Source organism: Ochotona princeps, chromosome X (assembly GCF_030435755.1).
Source record: "Ochotona princeps isolate mOchPri1 chromosome X, mOchPri1.hap1, whole genome shotgun sequence".
Classification (NCBI taxonomy): domain Eukaryota; kingdom Metazoa; phylum Chordata; class Mammalia; order Lagomorpha; family Ochotonidae; genus Ochotona; species Ochotona princeps.
This window is the reverse complement of record NC_080865.1, coordinates 32,485,098-32,504,541: the sequence shown is the minus strand read 5'-3', so window position 1 is coordinate 32,504,541 and position 19,444 is coordinate 32,485,098. Positions and strand designations below refer to the sequence as shown.

The window sequence follows — 19,444 nt, the reverse complement described above, 5'->3', positions numbered from 1 at the left end:
TCACAGGATGTGGTTAAGAACTTGCACTGTTATAACGTATTGATTACTCAATACCATGTCAATTAATTCTATAATGTTGTAAATTGTTGTTGATGTTGTGCTGGGGCTTCTAATTGACTGGGATGATATTCCGCCAGCTCTACCTTCAGATTGGAGAAAGTCTCCCCAAGAAACTGTTGAATTTATCTGGACAGTTGGATGCTGGACTCTATACTTGGTATATGTTTGCAACGAAAGAATTTTGACTTAATTTGAACTGTAATACTGCAACAAGGTGGAGGAATCCACCAAGGGGGGAGGGCACGGGAAGGGAATGGGGGAATCCCAGAGCCTATGAATCTGTGTCACATAATGCAACGTAATTAATTAAAAAAAAAAAGGTTTTATTTATTTCAAAGTCAGAGTTGTATAGGGAAAGGGAGAGACAGAGAAAGAGAGGTCTTCCATTTCCTGGTTCACTTTCCAAAAACCCACAACAGCCTGGGCTGGGTCTGGCTGAAGCCGGGAAATTCTTTCAGGCTTCCCATGTGGCTGAAGAGGTCCAACCACTTGGGTCATCTTCTGCTGATTTTCCAGGTGTGTTAGCAGAGAACTGGATCAGAAACAGCGCAGCTGGGACTTGGACCTCCTCCATATGGGATACTGACACTACAGGCGGAAGCTTAACTGGCTAAGCCACATCACCAGTCCCCCTTCTGCTTCTTTGTGTCAATTTGTCACTACATTGGAGCCTATGGATAATCTGTTTTAGTTGCCAACCACTGATTAAGCCAGTTTCCATTAATCTTTTTGGTTATGACAACAGGATCTTCCCAATAATTCTGTGAGTTAGACATTCTTAATCATTTGCATGGGTAGGAAAGTATGTGAAGTCCTGTGATTCAACGGGAAGGTTCTCAGTGAGCCAGTCTTATCAGCAGGGGGGAAGCCATAGTTCCTAGACATATGCCATGGGCCAAGCTTGCAAGTGGACTTTCTTAAGGCTAGCAGCCTCAGACTTAATACATCAAGGCTTCTGCACAGAAGCTTTAGTCTCCATCAAATCAAGAACTGTTTTTAATCTGCAAGTTGAATGATAAAATTTCATGCATAGTGTGTTGAGATATCAAATGCTGAGACAGTTTGCTTCCTATGTCTTGTTGTAATGCTTTCTTTCTCTTTGACTACATTCCAGGACAATATAAAAAATCTTGAATTGGAAGTCATCAGTCTGCAAAAGGAAAAGGAAGAATTGGTTCTTGAACTTCAGACAGCGAAGAAGGATGCCAACCAAGCCAAGTAAGAAGTCAATAGATATTAAGTGTCTGTTAACTGCAAGGAGTTTAGATGAAGTTGAGAAGGCTCTTCTGCTGTACCAAGTTCTAAACCTAGTGGAGAGGACATCTAAGTACAAAAAAAGTTAAATAATTGAGGTGTTAACTAATGTACTGAGGTGGCAGTAGCAGAATGCCATAACACGACACATAATTAGTAGTTAACACTTTTTAGTAACTTAACATTTCTGACCAGAAAATATCAATTGAGGCAATTCAGGCTGACATCATCAAGGAAGGCTGTATGAAAGGTTAAGTTTGCTGGCTTTGGAGATTATCACATCTGCTATAGGACAGCAGTTAATTCATTGCTTGGGAGCCTGCATTCAAAGTCCTTGGGTTCAAGTCCCAGCTTACTGGTGATGCATGCCCTGGAAGACAACAGCTGATGGCTCAAGTAAACCATTTGCTACCACCATATAGGAAACCCAGATTGAATTACGGACTTCTGATTTCAACCTGGCCCAGTGATGGTTCTTTTGGGAATTTGGGAAATAAACCATCAGATGCAAGATCTCTTCTCTGTCTTTCCAATAAATAAATAATTCATTGATACTTCAAAAGTAAATTTAATAATTTTTAATTATCATGTAAATCATTTAGTGTGCTATTTGTCAATGGGCACTCCACCAACGCTCAGCCCTCTTATTGTGGTTTTCCAAAAGGTATACAAGTGTTCCCACGTTCATATTTTCTAACTAAAGCCTTGAAAAGATCTTTTAAATTTTTTAATTATTTCTTAACAGATCAATATTGTTTGTAGGTAAAAATTCTAAAAATATAACAACATTCCCTTCTTCCGGTCCTTCCTTCCCACTGTTTCTTCTCCCTTTCTTTTTTTAGTTTTTTAGATATCATGCTTTGAACTTAAGGTTTAATAACTTCACTTGGGAAAGAGCTTGCTAAAAACAGACTCTTCAATTTTGTGGGAATATAGGCAATGACTATAAACAATAATTGAATGGGAAAAATGACTGTTTGACCTGTATACAGCAAATGTAGTCACAGATCACCAGAACTATAGTAGTATAACATTCTTAACCACTGATCTGACAAAGAAGTAAAAAAAATAGTCTCATACGTATATATTTGCAGCAGTACTGATACAGGCATTTTTTTCTTTTTAAATTTTGGCTTCTGTGTATAAGGAAGAAAATGTGGTATTCGTTGTTCAGTAGCGGATTGTTTCAGTCAGTTGCATCCATTTTGGTGGAAATGGTGGAATTTCATTCTTTATAGTTGACTAATGCTTTATTATGTATAGACACCTCATGTTCTTTATCCATTCATTTGATGATGGACACCTTGGTTGATTCCAAGGTTTTGTTGTTGTGAACAGTGCTGCTATAAATATGGTGGTGCAAGTAACTCTGATACAGTATGTTCGTGCCTTTTGGATATATATCCAGTAGTGGGGTTCCTGGTTCACATGGCAAGTCTATTTCTAGGTTTTTAAGACATTTCCATATTTTTTTTCTACAGTGGCTATACTAATTTATATTCCAACCAATAGTTCAACTTTTTCCACATCCTTGCTAGCATTTGTTTTCTACTCTCTGTGTTTTGTTTTTAGCCCTTTTGATAGGGGTAAAGTAATACATCATTGTGGTTTTGATTTGCATTTCCCTGATGGCTAGTGATGTTTAGTGATGTTTTAGCAGTGCATTATTTCATATAGTGTTGGCCGTTTGTGTTTCTTCTTTTGAGGACTGTGTTTCAAGGTCCTTTGCCCATTTTTTTTTAAACTGAATTGGTTAGTCTTTTGTTGTGGAGATTTTTTCAAGTTGCTGATGTATTCATGATGTTAATCCTGTATTGGATAGGTAGCTTGCATATATTTTAGCCTCCTTTTGAATGTCTCTTCCTTCTATTGATCCTTTCCTTAGCTGTGCAAAAACTTCTGAATTTGATAGTCCTGTTTAGTTTTGCTTTTGTTGCCTTTTCTTTGTGGATGTTGTCTAGTAAGTTGTCCCCTGTTGTCAGTGTCTTGAAATTTTTCCATTACATTCTTCCAGCAAATTCATTATCTTGGGGTCTTAAAATAGGTGCTTATATGGTGAGAGATGTGGATCTAATTTTATTCATGTATATCTCTATCTGTCTATATCCAGTTTTGCCAGAACCAGTTGTTGAAGAGATTATCCTTATGTCACTGTATGGTCTGAGCACTTTTGTCAAAAATCAGTTGGCTATTTGTATGTACATTAGTTTCTGGACTATACCTGTTCCATTGACCTGTATTTTAGTTTTGATGCAACTACCATGCTGCTTTATTACCGTAGCTTTGTATTATGCTTTAGAATCAGGTGTTATGGTGCCTCCAGCTTGATTTTCTTCTTCATAATCCCTTTGGCTGTTCAAGCTCTTTGTGAGTCCTTCTAAATCTAGATGGCTATTTTCAATGCTATGTGGATATATGGACTGCTCTTTTTAATTCTGTAAAGAATGTCATTGATATTTTGATGGGGATTACATTGAATCTTTGGATTGCTTTAGGTAGTATAGATATTTCAATGGTACCAATTTCTTCAAATCCATAAGCAAAGAATATCTTTCAATTTTCTGTGTCCTTGATGATTTTTTTCATCAATGTTTGGTGGTTTTCATTGTGAAGATCTTTCACTTCTTGGTTAAATTTATCCCTAAATATTTTATTTTTGTGGTTGTGGTGATTATAATTTCTTTGTGATTTCTCTTTATGTCAATCATTAACATGCAAAAATGTGTTTTTTTCTATGCTTGTTTTGTAACCTGCAGCTTTACCGACTTGGTTTATTGATTCAAACAGCTTTTTGGTGGACTGTTTAGATTCTCCATGTACAACATGATGTAATCTATAAATATGAATGATTTGACTTCCTCTTCTCCCATTTTGATGCCTTTTCTTTCTCCTCCCTGAATACTCTTGCTTCAACTTCCAATACCATACTGAATATGAGGGGGTGAAAGCAGACATCCTTGCCTTATTCCAGATCTGAGGGAAAATACTTTCAGCTTATCCCAATTCAGTCACATATTGGCTGATATATATAATGATTTTGAAGAATGTTCATTTAAATACATAATTTGTGGAATTTTTTATTGTGAAGAGATATTGAATCTTTATCAAATGCTTTCTCTGTACCTCTTGAGATAACCATATTTTTCTTCTATCGATTTCTTCAATCTTTTGATATGATTTGTAGCATAAACTTGATATTTGAATGCTAAGCTATTCTTGCATTTCTGGTATAAATGTTACTTGATTGTGATGTATCCAAAGTGATGTTGGCTTCAGAGTTTGACAGATTTTCATCTTGTTCAGTATTTTATGTTATTATTATTATTTTTTTAAAGATTTATTTATTTTATTACCTAGTGAGATATACAGAGAGGAGGAGAGACAGAGAGGAAGATCTTCCGTCCGATGATTCACTCCCCAAGTGAGCGCAACGGGCTAGCACTGTGCCAATCCGGAGCCAGGAGCCAGGAACTTCCTCCAGGTCTCCCACATGGGTGCAGGGTTCCAAGATCCCAGGCCGTCCTCGACCGCCGGTGAGCTCAAGGCGAGGACCCCAGCCACTAGGTCACGCCACTAGGTCACACCACCAGGCCCATATATGATTTTTTATGTGTTGCAATTACTTCCTCTGTGGATGTTTTATGAAAGTTAATAGTAAAACCATCAATTCCTGGTCTTTTCTTCTTCTTCTTCTTTTTTTTTTTTTTTTTTTTTTTTGATGGAAGTCTTTTGATTGCTGCTTTGATGTCATTGCTTATTATAGCTCTGTTTCAATTGTTCATAGCTCCTGAATTCAATCTCATAGATTATATATAACCAGGAATTTATCCATTCCTTTGAGGTTTTCTGTTTCAAGTTTATTAGCATATAGTTCTTTATAATAATTTCTTATGAGCCTTTTTTGTATTTTAGTTTTTTTGGTTGTAATATCTCCCTTTTTCATCTCTAATTTTCTGTAGTTTATTTTCTTTTTTTTCTTTGTTCATCTAGCTAGAGGTTAATCTATTTTGTTTATCTTCTCAAAAAACAAATTTTTGTTGTTTTGGTCTTTTGGTCTTCTTCCTGTTTGTCTCAATTTTATTTATTTCTGCTCTGATCTTTATTATTTCTTGGCCCTGCAGATTTAGCGTTTGGTTTGTTCTTGTTTTTCTAAGTCTTTAGGATGCATCATTAGATCTTTAAGATATTTCTCTTGGGCCCAGCGGCGTGGCCTAGCGGCTAAAGTCCTCACCTTGAATGCCCCGGGATCCCATATGGGCGCCGGTTCTAATCCCGGCAGCCCCACTTCCCATCCAGCTCCCTGCTTGTGGCCTGGGAAAGCAGTCGAGGACAGCCCAATGCATTGGGACACTGCACCCACGTGGGAGACCCGGAAGAGGTTCCTGGTTCCCGGCTTTGGATTGGCGCGCACCAGCCGTTGCGGCTCACTTGGGGAGTGAATCATCGGATGGAAGATCTTCCTCTCTGTCTCTCCTCCTCTCTGTATATCCGGCTTTCCAATAATAGTAAAATCTTTTTTTAAAAAAAGGTATTTCTCTTTTTTTTAATGTAAGTACTCAGTGCTGTAAACTTCCCTCTTCGTAGTCCTTTTGCTGTGTTCTATGGGTTTTGATATGTTGCATTTTCATTTCCATTTACTTAAGAAAGTTTTTATTTCCCTTGGACTTAACTTCATTGGCCCATTGATCACACAGTAGTATGTTGTTTAGTTTCCAAGTGTTTATCAGTGTTATATTGTTTCCTTGTTAGTGATTTTCTTGTTTTATTCCCTTATGGTATAAGATAAATTGTATGATTTCAGTCTTTTTCTGAAACTTGATTTGTGGCACAATATGTGATCTATTCTAAAAAATACTTCATGTGCTAATAAGAAGAATGTGTGAAATGTCCTGTAAATGTCTGTTAGTTGCATTTACTGGATATCATGTTTCAGCTCTGATGTATCTTTATTGAGTTTCTGTCAGGTGGATGATCTTTTCATTGATGGCAGTAGAGGTTTGAGTCACCCACTGTTAGAATAGTGAAGTCTATCTTTCCCTTTACTGTCAACAGTATGCCTTAGAGATCTTTTTTTGGTTAAATTGGCTTGGGGTTCTTTGTGCTTCTTATATCTGGATATCTATGTCTCTCTTTCAAGACCTGGGAAATTATCAGCTATTGTTCCATTTAACAGGTTCTCAACTCCTTTTTCCCTTTTCTTCTCTTTCAATAATGCCTGTAATATAGATGTTTTGTCCTTTCTTTATTTTCATTCTTTTTGTTTTGTCTGATGGATTACCTCTAGTTGAGACATCCTTTTCTCCACTTGGTCTAGTTTACTGTTAAAGCTATCAATTGTACTTATTTCACTGATTGAGAATTTCAGCTCCAAAATTTATTCTTCCCTTTTTTAGGTTGATTTTTTTAAATGTATTTGGAAGTCAGAGTTACAGAGCGAGGGAGAGACAAAGAAATTTCCCATCCTCTGACTCCTCAAATGACTGCAGAGGCTGGAACTGGCCTAATACAAAGCCAGAGCCTGTTTGGGTCTCCCAAGTGGATGCAAGCACCTGAGGCATTCTCCACTGGTTTCCCTGGCTTTCCATGGCACTAGCCCCTGTTTGGTTTTTCTTGATGAATTATGTTTCAGTGATATTTTCATTCATGTCACTTACCAAGTTTCCTTACAATCACTGTTTTGAATTCTATCTCTATCATTTCATAGATTTCCTTTAATTCAGAATTCTGGAGGTTTATTGTGTTTTTTAGAGATGTCTTTATGTCTCCTATGTCCCTATATTGATGTGTATACATCTGGAATAATCATTCCTTCTTTCTTATGAAGTAGGTTTTAATGGAAAAAAAGTTTATGGAATGAAGCATATCGCTTAGGTTGTAGTTTTGGCTCTGGCTCTAGGTGTGCCCAGAGTATAGTCTGAGTTATTTCTTTTGTCTTAAGCAGTAGCATTTGTAAGTGACACGGTGGTCTAGTCAGCTGTGGTTTGTAGGAATATAAGCGTAGTTTTGAAATGAATATAGTTTCTTAGGTGTGCATCTTGGGCTCACAGAGTCTGGTATCTGGTGATTGTGATGGCCAGGGCTTTGTTCTTGATGCTAAGACAAAGATGGCTGTCCTCTTCTATTGCAGGCAATCCTGAGTGATGCCAGGGCTTGTGACACCACTTGCTGTGGCTCTAGGACTGGTGGATGAGATGGCCCCTTCCTTAGATCCTGCTGGGAGAGTGAAATTGATGCTGTGGCTTATCACACCAGCAACCCTAATCTTAGAACTAGGGATATGAACTGAATTCTGCTTCAGTTCTATAGAATGACTACAAAGTATATACGAGATTTTGTTCTGGAGGGTATGAATTCTGAGAAGTGGAATGCAGGTACATTCTTCCCTATGTTCATTGAGTAGTTTGCAGTGGCACTGAGAAATTTAGAACTAGTTGTTACAGTCCTGATGCTATAGGGTATAGCGGGATCATTATCTAGGTCTCCTAAGGTAAGAGATTTTTTATGGGCTGCTTCTGGTGTTAACCCCCAGAGGCTGTGAGTCAGCCAGGCTCAGGTGGAGTGTGTGAGTGTAGCTCAGGGGCTAATGCCCCAAACTCCCAGAGCTGCGGGATGCAGGGGATCTGTCCTTTGCCCCACACATTGCCCAGACTCTGACTCTGATGCTAGTAGGAGCAGAACAGAGGCGTGCTGCTTTACTTCTTGCTAACAACTTTGGTGCTCTGCGACAGCAGTGCAGGGGAAGGAAGTAATACAGTTTCTTTGCTCTGAGCCCAACTGTTGCTCAGAACCCAGGCACTCGCCAGGCTGAAGTAAGTCAGTGCATGATTCTGCGATTCTCTCTCTGCTAAAACTGCAGATAGTGGGGCGTACAGTAGTGCCTTCCTACCTTGATCTGGGAAGATGGCAGCTCACAGATGACTCTTGTACCACGGAGTCTTCATTGTTTTGTTTTGTTTTGTTTTCACTTCCCGCTGCAAATTCCCAACAGAGTCCTGGAAAAGTGGTCCTTCCTTTGTTCTTGGCCTATCCCAGGGCAGCTGGAGTTAGTGTACCTACACCATGCTCAGCCACTTGGATTCCCATAAAACAAATCATCATCCTTTAATCAGCTAAGAATAAAACCAAGGCAGATATCCAGAATACTCTACGCTTCCTTCAACGTTTATAACAACTGTTCTACCTTCCTTTTTACTCAGTGGACTCTTCCCTGCTGAGTCTAAAGCTCATGTTCTTCAAAGTTGTGCTGGATGCTTTATGCTTCTCACTTGTACAGTAAACAGCAGAATTATTACTTAAAGCTGAAATGAAATGAAATTCCCTCAAAGAACCATCCTTTTCATAGAGTGGTGGTAGAAGGCACAGGTATTAAGACACTTTGCATTGTTACTGGCTCAGGGGAAAAAATTTGTTGCTTTACTCTTATGCTAAACCCCTCTTGTTAAGACAGTTTGGGCTAGCTATGTGATGAATGGCTAGCTCTGTGACTAGTAACCTCTTTATATATATAGATATATAGATATAGATATAGATATAGATATAGATATAGATATAGATATAGATTGTGAGCCTGGGAATGTAGCATTTTGCCTTTGCTGCTGGTAGTGGTCATTCCCACAGCCTCTGTGTTTAGGTTGAGCGAGCGCCGCCGCAAACGTCTCCAGGAGCTGGAGGGTCAAATAGCTGACCTGAAGAAGAAACTGAATGAACAGTCAAAACTTCTGAAGCTAAAAGAATCCACAGAGCATACTGTCTCCAAACTGAACCAGGAGATACGGGTAATGAACTCACATCCCATTCGAACTTAGTAAAAGCATAATCATTCTACTTAGAATTATAATACAGAGGTGTCTTTGGGTGAGAAAACAATCAGAAGAACAATTATTTCAAGTGTGTGAATCACCATAGTGTTCCCTTTACAGGACACTGTGCTGGATGTCATCTAGAATCTGAATAATTAAACCCCACTTTGGCATTCAGAGTTTGATATTAGCATCTCTGAAACCAAAGTATAAAGACATCTCAGTGTTTAATGCTGATGTTCTGATCAGCTTGCATGGTCATGTGGAATGATTTTATAAAGTAGCTAGCAAGATGACAGACATCCAGAAAAAATTATTGGTTATTGAGTATTCATCTTTTAATATCTGTCATGTGGTGATTATAAGCTGCTTGCACTGAGAGTTTTAAAATGTGATGGTTGCTAGTTAGATTTGGCCCTTATGACCAGTAGATACTTCTGTTATGTTTCATTTTATATATATATATATACACACACACAGTGATTTTAGAGCAGAATTCAGCTTATGGGTACGTTTTCTTTGATTTTTTTTATATTGCTAATTTTGTGTAGTCCAGGCTAGGAAACCCTGTGCAAGCATAGTAAGAAATGTTACAAGCCTAATCAGAAAACCTTCTCACCTTAGCTCTTGATTTTCTCTGTTATTGGTGTGCCTGTCCAGGTATCCATCAGCCTTGAATAAAATGCAGATGACTAATACTTGTACTGGTTTTTTGCCTTTGCAGATGATGAAAAACCAGCGAGTACAGTTAATGCGTCAGATGAAAGAGGACGCTGAGAAGTTTAGACAGTGGAAACTACAAAAAGACAAAGAAGTAATCCAATTAAAAGAACGAGTAAGTAAAATTTTCAAAAACTTATCTAATATACCCTCTCTTCACACACCTAGTATCTTGAAAAATATGTAACATGTTCATGACTTTCACAGCTCCGTATGTCCAAGGGACTTCCTGCTTGGTACCATAAGGACTAGATAGATGAGCAGCATGTGAGTGAGTGCTTCTCTTGGAGAATGGCTTATCTAAAAGGCAAGGAAGGCATAGCATGGATTTCTAAAATGCAAGGAATAAAGAAAGTCTAGGGAATGGTGGTTTGGCCTAACAGTTAAGACACTGATGTTTCCCATGGCACAGTGCATGGGTTCCATACCCCACCTCCGTATCCTAACTTCAGCTTCTTGGCAGCATAAATCCTGGAAGGTAGCAGTGATAGCGCAAGTAACTGGATTCTTGCGACCTACAAGGGAGACCTGGCTTGTGTTCCTGGCTTCCAGCCTCATTCCTAGCCCATCCCAGCTGTTGTGGACATTTGGGGAGCTGACTAGTAGATGGGAGCATTCTTGCTGTCTGTCTTTTTTCTCTGTCTCAGCCACTCAAATACACACATAATTTAAAAAGAGAAAGATCTGGGCTATCGGAATGATATAAAATAACTAAGAGAAGTGAAAACATTCTTTTAATGGGAACAAAAAGTGATCATCACTTCCTTATACATTGAATACATGTGCTGAGTTATCATACTGTACCATAAATATGTACAATTAAAATAATAGAGTTTTAAAGAGTGATATCTTAACAGGCCCTGAATCATAGGGAGAATTTTTATTATTATATATATATTTTTTTTTTTTGAATTTTTGAATTATGTGGTACAATTTAATATAGACTGGGATTTTCCCCCAAACTCGCACCTCCAACAGATTTTCCCCATTTTACTACACTGGTATAGTCTTTCATAAGGAATCATAATTCCATCAGTCTCTTATTTAAGTTTACACCGACATTGCTGGTACAGACATTGTCAGACAGTCCAGCATCCCATTGTCTATACACGTCCAACAGTTTCATTGGGAATCCATCTTTTGTCTGGAAGCAAGGATGCATGTTCCATTATACCCCCACATCTGTATATCATAGACCCCAGTACTTCATCACTGTACATTTCCATAATTGAGTAGCCATGAAATAAGGTCAACAGCCTCAGCAACAACAAATTACAGCACCATGAAAAAAACACGCCACTGAGTAACCAACACATGGGTGACAAAAAAAAAACCAGTATGGATTGAATTATTGAAGTTATACTTGCCATGCTGGTTTCCTTATCTAAGAGAGAACATATGGTATTTGTTCTTTTGTGATTAACTCATTTCACTGAGCATAATGGTCTCTAGTTGGGACCACCTGGTTATAAATAGAGTAATTTCATTATTCTTAATAGCTTAATATTCCATGGAGTAGATGTACCACAGTTTCTTTAACTACTCTTCTTTGGACGCACATCTGGATTGTTTCCATGTCTTTGCTATTGCAGATTGTGCTGCTGCAAATATAGGATTACAGATCCCCTTCTCATATGCAGATTTCATTTCTATTGGGTATATTCTCAGGAGCGGAATAGCTAGGTCATATGGCAGATTTATTTGCAATTCTCTAAGCACTCTCCATACTGATTTCCACAGTGGTTGTATTAGCCTGCACTCCCACCAGCAGTGAAGGAGGGTGCTTTTCTAATAGGGAGAATGTTGAAGGAGGCAAGTATAGGCATTCCAGATGGAAGGGAACAATAGGAGAAAAAATATAGAAATGGTAACTTTGAAGCTGTATTAAGAGAAAATGGCAAGTGGTCCAGGTGAATTGAAGAATAGTAATAGAAGATTCTATTAAAGGCAAATTGAAGCTGCACTCTTAAAGCTGCAAGAACGTTGAACCATGTTAGTAAACATTTTTAATGTTTTTTTGAGAAAGTGAAATCAGCAAAATACTACTTTAGGAAGATATACCTAGGAATAATTTGTAGAATAAAGTAAAATATTGAGAATCTGGAGTCTAGAACACAAGAAGATACTGCGTGATCTAGAAAGTAATTGGGGCCTGAATTTGAGTAGGGACAATGTTCTTGGAAAGAAAAGTCATTTGGGAATAGTCTTATGAGAAATGGCCAAAATATAATACGTTGAGTCAGGAGCTAAAGAAAGGAAAAGCACTTTCCAGAATGGCAGCTCAGAGTTTCATGGACTCTCTTCCCAGAAAAAGTCATTACTGGTGGCATTTATTTTTAAAAATAGTTATTTAAAGTCTCTGGAAACTGTCTTAAGGGCACACAACAAATGGACAAACATTTGTTCCAGAACAGCTACTGAATCTTGTTAAGAACAACAAGTATCTAGGTCAGTTGAGTTCCAGCCAACCTCACTTCCCTCAACCACTAGCTTCCAGTCTGTGACTGGTTTCTTCCCAGTAGGAACAAGCCTGCAACATACATCAAGCCCTCAAGTTCTGTGTTATTAAAGCCCTATTTCAAGCAACAGCACCTCAGAAGTCTGGCAGTCACTTCTTCCCTGGAGTATGGTGCAGCTCCACGCATGCAGAAGAAGGCCAGGAATACCTCAAGCCCATTTAATCATAGGCTGTAGATTCTGTGTCAGGAGAGGTAAGCCAAAAAAAATGGGGTATGCTGTTTCCAGCGCCAGGTTCCGAGCAGTGATGCATAGATTTTACCATCAGAGGAGGCAGGCCATAGGAGACAATGTCTCTGAGAGATACAAAATTTGGGAAAGTCCAAACATAAATTTACTGTCTAGAGCAATGTAAATTTTGGTAGTGAACAACTAAGAGGAGACCAGTAGCTCTGTGAGAATAGTAAATGAAGCAGCGATGAAAATATCCCAAGATTTAGTAGCTGAAAACTTTCCGGATTTGATGAATAATGTGAATGTGTGCATCCAGGAAAATCGGTGAAGTCCAAGTAGGATACACACAAAGAGATCTGCAGCAAGCACGTCACAGTCAAAATGTTGAAAGACAAAGGCAAAACATTTGAAAGCACCGAGAGAACAATTCATGATAAAAATCAATAGCTGAAATCTCATCAGGGATAATGGGAGACAAAAGGCAGTAAGATGACATACCCAGAATGCTGCAGTAAAAACTGTCAGCCAAGAAGGTTATATACAGTAAAGCTGTCTTTCAAAAATGATTGCAAAATGCATTCCCAGATAAACACCAAGAGAATGTATTACCAGCAAACTTACCTTGTGAGAAATTCTAAACAGACTCCTCTAGGCTGAAAACAAGTTATGCCAGACAGTAGTTTGAATCAGCACAATAATAAAAGGAACAAAGGGTACCATAAAGGTAATTACATAGGCATTCTAGAAGAGAATATAATTGCACATTTCTTCCCCTTCTCTTTGCAGTAATTTCATAAACTAGTATGCACGTATGCATGCACATACACATATCTAATTCTTTTGATGGGTCTATAGCATAAAAATGTAATGTATGATGATAACAGCTCAGAGAAGGTGGGTGGGAGCAAAGTAGTTTTTCAGTCAGGAAATGATATCAGCCAGTACTGTGACTCTGTAGGAAGAAATGAACCAGAAAAGGTAAATAAGAAAGTCAGTATAACAAACTGTAAATATATACTTATTCTCTTTTATTCCTTCAGCTTACTCGAAAGACAAAATATGAAGTAATGACTTTAATGTGTTTTGGGGTTATGTATTGATATGCTAACCATGGTGCAAAAAGGGAAGAAGATGCAGAGTTACATAGAAATAAATGTTTCTATATTTCTCTGGATTTAAGTTTGTATAAATCTGAAGTAGATTCTAATGAGTTAAGATGTTTACTATGAACAATAGAGCAGTCACTATGAACATAGCTCAAAAGATGTGGTAAATTAATAATTGAAGTGTTAATGTGTTAAACTGGAAATATTTGCTTAAGGTAATATGAAAAAGAGAAGGAAAAAAAAAACAGAAAATATGAGACATATAGGAAACCAAAGGCAAATGTGAAAACGTGAAGTTACCCATATCAGTAACAACAGAGGTTTAAGCGAACAACCTGTCTGATGAAGTTGGCTGGCTCCCACTTATCCCCAATAACCCTAAAGCTAAAGCAGAAGAGTTTTGCAGGCAATTTTACAAGTTCCAAATGATTCTGGCTGCAAATACCTGAAGGACTAGGCAAGAGAAGAATTCAAAAAAAACAAAACTTCCCTTGAAGAGGACACAATCTTGATGATTACTCAAAGCAGTATACAGCTTGGTTTAGCAAAAATCATAATGATGACATATCCTGAAGGATTTTCAAAGTCTTCATGCATTTTATTGAGTTTTGGCCTCGCAATAGACAACCCAAAGCCAAATAAAACTGTGTACAATACTTGGGCAAAATAACAGAAGATGGGGTGTAGTATGTCATAGAAAGCAAAGAAAAGTTTATCACAACAGTCACCTTAGCACTGAAAAACATACCCTGAGGGTTTTTTGTTTGTTTGTTTGTTTGGAAAGTCAGATTTACAGATAGAAGGAGAGACAGAGAAAGATCTTCACCTGTTGGTTCAGTCCCCAAGTAGGCACAGTGGCTGGAGCTGAGTTGATCCAAAGCCTGGAACTTCTTCTGCGTCTCCCACGCAGGTGAAGGGTCCCAAGGCTCTGGGCCTTCCTAGACTGCTTTCCTAAGCCGCAAGCAGGGAGCTGGATGGGAAGCAGGGCTGCTGGGGCATGAATCAGCACCTATATGGGATTTCAGTGGATGTATGGCTAGAACTTAGCCACTAGGCCATCACGCCAGGCCCCATACTCTGAGTTTTGAAAATGTTTCTGTGTGTGTTAACAGTTTTTGTTGGCTGCAAAATATACCAAGTAGCCAGTTAGCTAATGAAAAGATGCTCAACACAATTAATCACCAGGGTACTGTGTATCATTAAGACCGGAACAAAAGCTGCCTTTTGTGAAGCATGCTACTTTACAATTCCTATCCAGCTTCTTGCTAATGTGCTTGGGGTGGGGAGGAGGGTGGGAATGAATGGATGATGCTGGCCAAGGACTTGAGTTCCAGCTACCTAGGTAGGAGACCTGCACAGAGTTCTGTGCTCCTGGCTTCTGCCTTGTCCAGGCCTGATTGTTACAGCCATTTGGGAAGTGAACCAGCAGATGAAGAGACCTTTCTTTCTCCTCCCTCTCACTCTTACTCTCTTCTTCTCTTCCTCTCCTTCCCCATCACTCAATTAGATGAGAATAAATTAACATTGCAAAAAGAAAGAAAAAAGAAAAAGAGAACTGCTTCCAGGCTACCATCTATTTTTGAACTGTGATCATCATGCAACTTTTCATAAAAACCCTGACTAGGAAGACTGTCACTGTCAAACTTGAAGATTCAGATGCAATAGAAAATTGCAAAAGCCAATACCTAGACTAAAGAGGGAACCCCTCTTGATCATCAGACTGATCTTTGCAGGCAAGCAATTATAAGACATACTCTAGCTTCAATATTCAAAATGAGTCCTTTCTACATCTTGTGTTCAGATTTCACGGTAGTGCTAATGAAAAGAAACCCTGAGGCAGACATTGTAGTGCACTGGGATAAGCTACTGTATACTACGCTCACATCACATATTGGAGAACCAGTTCAAGTGCTGCCTCCTCTGCTTCTGATCGAGCTACCTGCTAATGTGGCTAGGAGGGCAGCAGATGATAACCCAAATACTTGTCCTTGCCATCCACTTTGGAGACTAAGATAGAATTCCTGGCTCTTGCCTATGGCCTGGCCCAGCTCTGACTGCTATTTGGGAAGTGAACCACTAGATAGAAGATCAGTTTATCTATCTCTCCCCATATCTCTCTCGGCCCCTACTGTACCTTTCTCTTTTCCTCTCTCACTTTGTTGTTTGGTTCAAATAAATACATCCTTTAAAAGGAAAAATAAGCCTCTTACATCACTCTAAAGAAGAATAAGCATAACAGAAAGGTTAGATGGTTATGCTGGATTACTAGAAGAACTATAAGAATAAGGAGAATGGCAAAATTACTCAATATTTTGTTCAGAACACTCTTGAGGTATACGTGGTGTTTTTTATGGCCAGCCACTTTGATAAACATTGTGGCAAATGATATCTGACTTACTGCTTCAACAGATCAGGGGACATAATTATGTGTGAGTTAATGGAACAGGTGATCAAAAACGGGGGAGTAATAATAAATATTGGTGAAGATGTAGAAAAATGAGAACCCTCACATATTGATGTTAGAGTTGTAAAATGGTGCAGCCACTTTGAAAAACACATTGTCAGTTCCTCCAAAGGTTATATATACAATTACCATAATTCACACAATAAAATCTTAACTTGGCAATTTAAAGGAATGACGGATTGAAACAGGATTTAATGGATGAATTTTGAAGTTGTGTTATATTGAAAGAAGCCACTTATGAAAGATCATGTGTTGGGTGATTCCATTGATATGAAATGTCCAGAATAGCAAGAGTGGCTGTCTAGCAGTGTGGGGGAAATGGAGAGTAACTTGTGCTAGGTATGGATTTTTTCTAGGTAATTAAAAGTATCCTAAAGTTAGATTGTGACATTAGTTGCACAACTCTGTGAACAGGATGTGATACTAACTCCAGGAGATACCTTTTAATCCCTTGGACAGTTCTCCTTCACTACTCTGGATTGTTGCGGTATGTTGCTTAGCTGTATTATCTTGTTTAGTAGAAAATGCTGCAAGAATCCCCAGCAGTCTGGGTGTTCGGTAGAAAAAGCAGCTTAATGAGCACACTGAAGGATACTTAGTGATATAGGAAGAAGGAAGGCTTTAAATGACATCTGGGAGAAAATTCTGCAATTACTGTATCATCCAAGTGGAAGGAGATTAAAACAGTAAGGAGGATCCTTAGTGATCAGAATAAACAAAAGGAGTTTTATTTTGGTTTGCTTTTTTGGTTTTTTGTTTGTTTTGTTTTGTTTTATAAAGGTTACAGGTTTATTTGGCTCAGAGTTTGGAGAGCTGGCATCGCCCTCTCCGAAGCATCTCTCCTAAGCCTTCTTGCTAGATCCAACAAATAATTGGAAGGATCATTCAGAGACTAACACCTCACAGCCAGTGTTAACTTTGGGGCACTTTTGAAAGGGACCAAATTTGAAACATGCAATTAATTTAGTAGAAGATGTGAAAGTGAAAACCTATGAAAGATGGGATTAGCATTCCTGCAAACTGCCTGTTCATCACAGGCAGAGCTAATAAACTCAAGAATCTGACCAGGACTGGAGAGACATAGGCGCACAGTGTAGGACCAAACCTGACATGAACATAGTAGACAATGGCATATGCTGATAACCTGGATCACCAGGATCTAGCTCCACCTCCCATACTGATGTATGTTAGTCAACCTGTTGTAAAATCTGACAAGCAGAATTATTGTGGAAATGGTCTAAATAGAGACACATCTTGAAAATAGTTATTTTGTCAGTATTACATGATTGACACAAGTAAGTATAGGCTGTCTCTAGCAATCTAAAATCTTACACTGCCTCCTTCCCTTGGGACTAAAACTATCATTATTCTATGAACTGTAGAAGTCAGTGACTTTTGGTGATAATCTTCCTAGCAATGATATACATGGAGACTTTAAAACATTTGTCATTTGAATTCGTAAGATTTGAATAGTATGCTCAAAGAAGACCTAGGCTAGGGTTTGTCTTGTTTTGATTTTTTTTTTCCCAAAGCAAACAAAACACTGAAAATTGAATTATTATCTTGCAGAGGCTGAGTTTACTGTAATGAACCTGATTTTACCTTCATCTCTAAAGAACACTTAATTCTTTTCACTTAGCACTTTGATTTTCTCCTGAATTATATACCAAGTTGTATTGTTTAGCCTAAGAAAAGATTTACTTAATAATTTCTTTCCAAGCACTCAAGCACAGTCATTAAGATGTTGGACAGAATAGAAGTATTGGTGAAACAGTTTATTCATCAGGAAGTTATCTTTATCAGTGTTCTGGATTAGACAATACACTGCCTTTCTGAGTGTTCCAACAAGCTGTACCCTTGTGTGAATGCTAAATCTTTTTTTAAGGATTTGCTGCTTTATTTGAAAGGCAGGATTACAGAGGGCGGGAGTGGGGAGAAGCAGAGACACACAGAAGGAAATTCTGCAACCATTAAGTCACTCCCCAAATGGCTACAACAGCGCAAGTTGGGCCAGGCTAAAGCCAGGAACATCGTCAAAGCCTTCCATTTAGTGGCAGGGGTCCAGTTTTTCAGGCCACCTTGTTATGCTTTTCCAAATGTATTGCAAGGGAGCTGTCAAAGAAGCAGAACACTCAGGACTTGAATCTGTGTTCTTATGGGATGCTAGCATCACAGGCAGCACTTGTAACTTCACTGTGCCACAGTGTTAGCCCTGAAGTAAACTTTTGTTACTGAAGTATAATTTTTATGAGTACTCAATTTTTGTATATGAGCTATAGTAAATCAATTCTTTAATAGTAAAAATTAAAAAAAAAAAGGTTGGGGAAGAAATGGCATTGTGTAGCCTAGCGACCAAAAATCCTCACGTTGCACGCTCTGGGATTCCATATGGGCACTGGTTCTAATCCCAGAGGCCCCACTTCCCACCCAGCTCCCTGCTTGTGACCTGGGAAGGCAGTCGAGGACAGCCCAAAGCCTTGGGACCCTGTGCCCGCATGGGAAACCCGGAAGAGGCTCCAGGTTCCTGGGTTTGGATTGGCACAGCTCTGGCCGTTGTGGCCGCTTGGCGAGTGAATCAACAGATGGAAGATCTTCCTCTCTGTCTCTCCTCCTCTCTATATATCTGACTTTCCAATAAAAATAAAATAAATATTTTAAAAAATAGTGAAAAGTAAATGTGAAAGTTTCATCACATCAGGGAGATGGCTTCTTACAGTCTTATATTGGTTGCCCCTTTGCCACTCGCCAATGAGTATGGAAGTTTTAGATTCAAGGGATAAGTAGGTATGTTAATGACATGTGTGCAGGGATACGTGTGAATTTCTGATAATTGGGGAAAGCAGAATATATTCTTTGCTGTTTGTGTTGTCATGGTCTTCCCAGCAAATATTCTTATGAGTGCCAGAAACTCATACTTTTCTACGTTCTCTCCGTCTTTCATGGAATAAAGTACTAGTTAAAACAGAGCAACAGCCCAAATCTACCTTCAAAAAAATTGAATTGTATACAGTAATTCCCCCAGAAGATAGAAATCAGATTGTTACTGCCAAACTGGAGATCATGGTAAGCTGTTTCCTAGCATGAGCAAGCATTTGAGGAATTCTATTAGGATTAATTTATGTTTATTGTTTCTGTTTCCTGAAAAGAGTAAAATCACATTTATTTATAAAAAAAAGTTATAGTAGGTCTCATAGTATAATATATTTACATTTATTAGACTTAATATAAAAAGGAAAGAATTTTTTTCCTTAAAGTTATATATGAAAAAGCACTATTTTCAGTTTTGATTAAACAACTTAATCCAAAAGTCAGTTTGCCAGACTGAATTTACAGAAACAAGCTCTGTAACC

General features: G+C 38.4%; 1 protein-coding gene across 2 annotated transcripts in view; it reads left to right on the top strand.

Moving 5' to 3' along the window:
* Nucleotides 1–19,444, top strand: part of KIF4A (kinesin family member 4A) — a 144,270-nt gene that overhangs the window by 84,453 nt on the left and 40,373 nt on the right. For both annotated transcript variants that reach the window (XM_058658272.1, XM_058658271.1), the window contains exons 15-17: nucleotides 1,175–1,278; nucleotides 8,945–9,089; nucleotides 9,838–9,948. In XM_058658272.1, coding sequence (XP_058514255.1) covers nucleotides 1,175–1,278; nucleotides 8,945–9,089; nucleotides 9,838–9,948 — 360 coding nt within the window. The remainder of the gene's footprint in view (nucleotides 1–1,174; nucleotides 1,279–8,944; nucleotides 9,090–9,837; nucleotides 9,949–19,444) is intronic.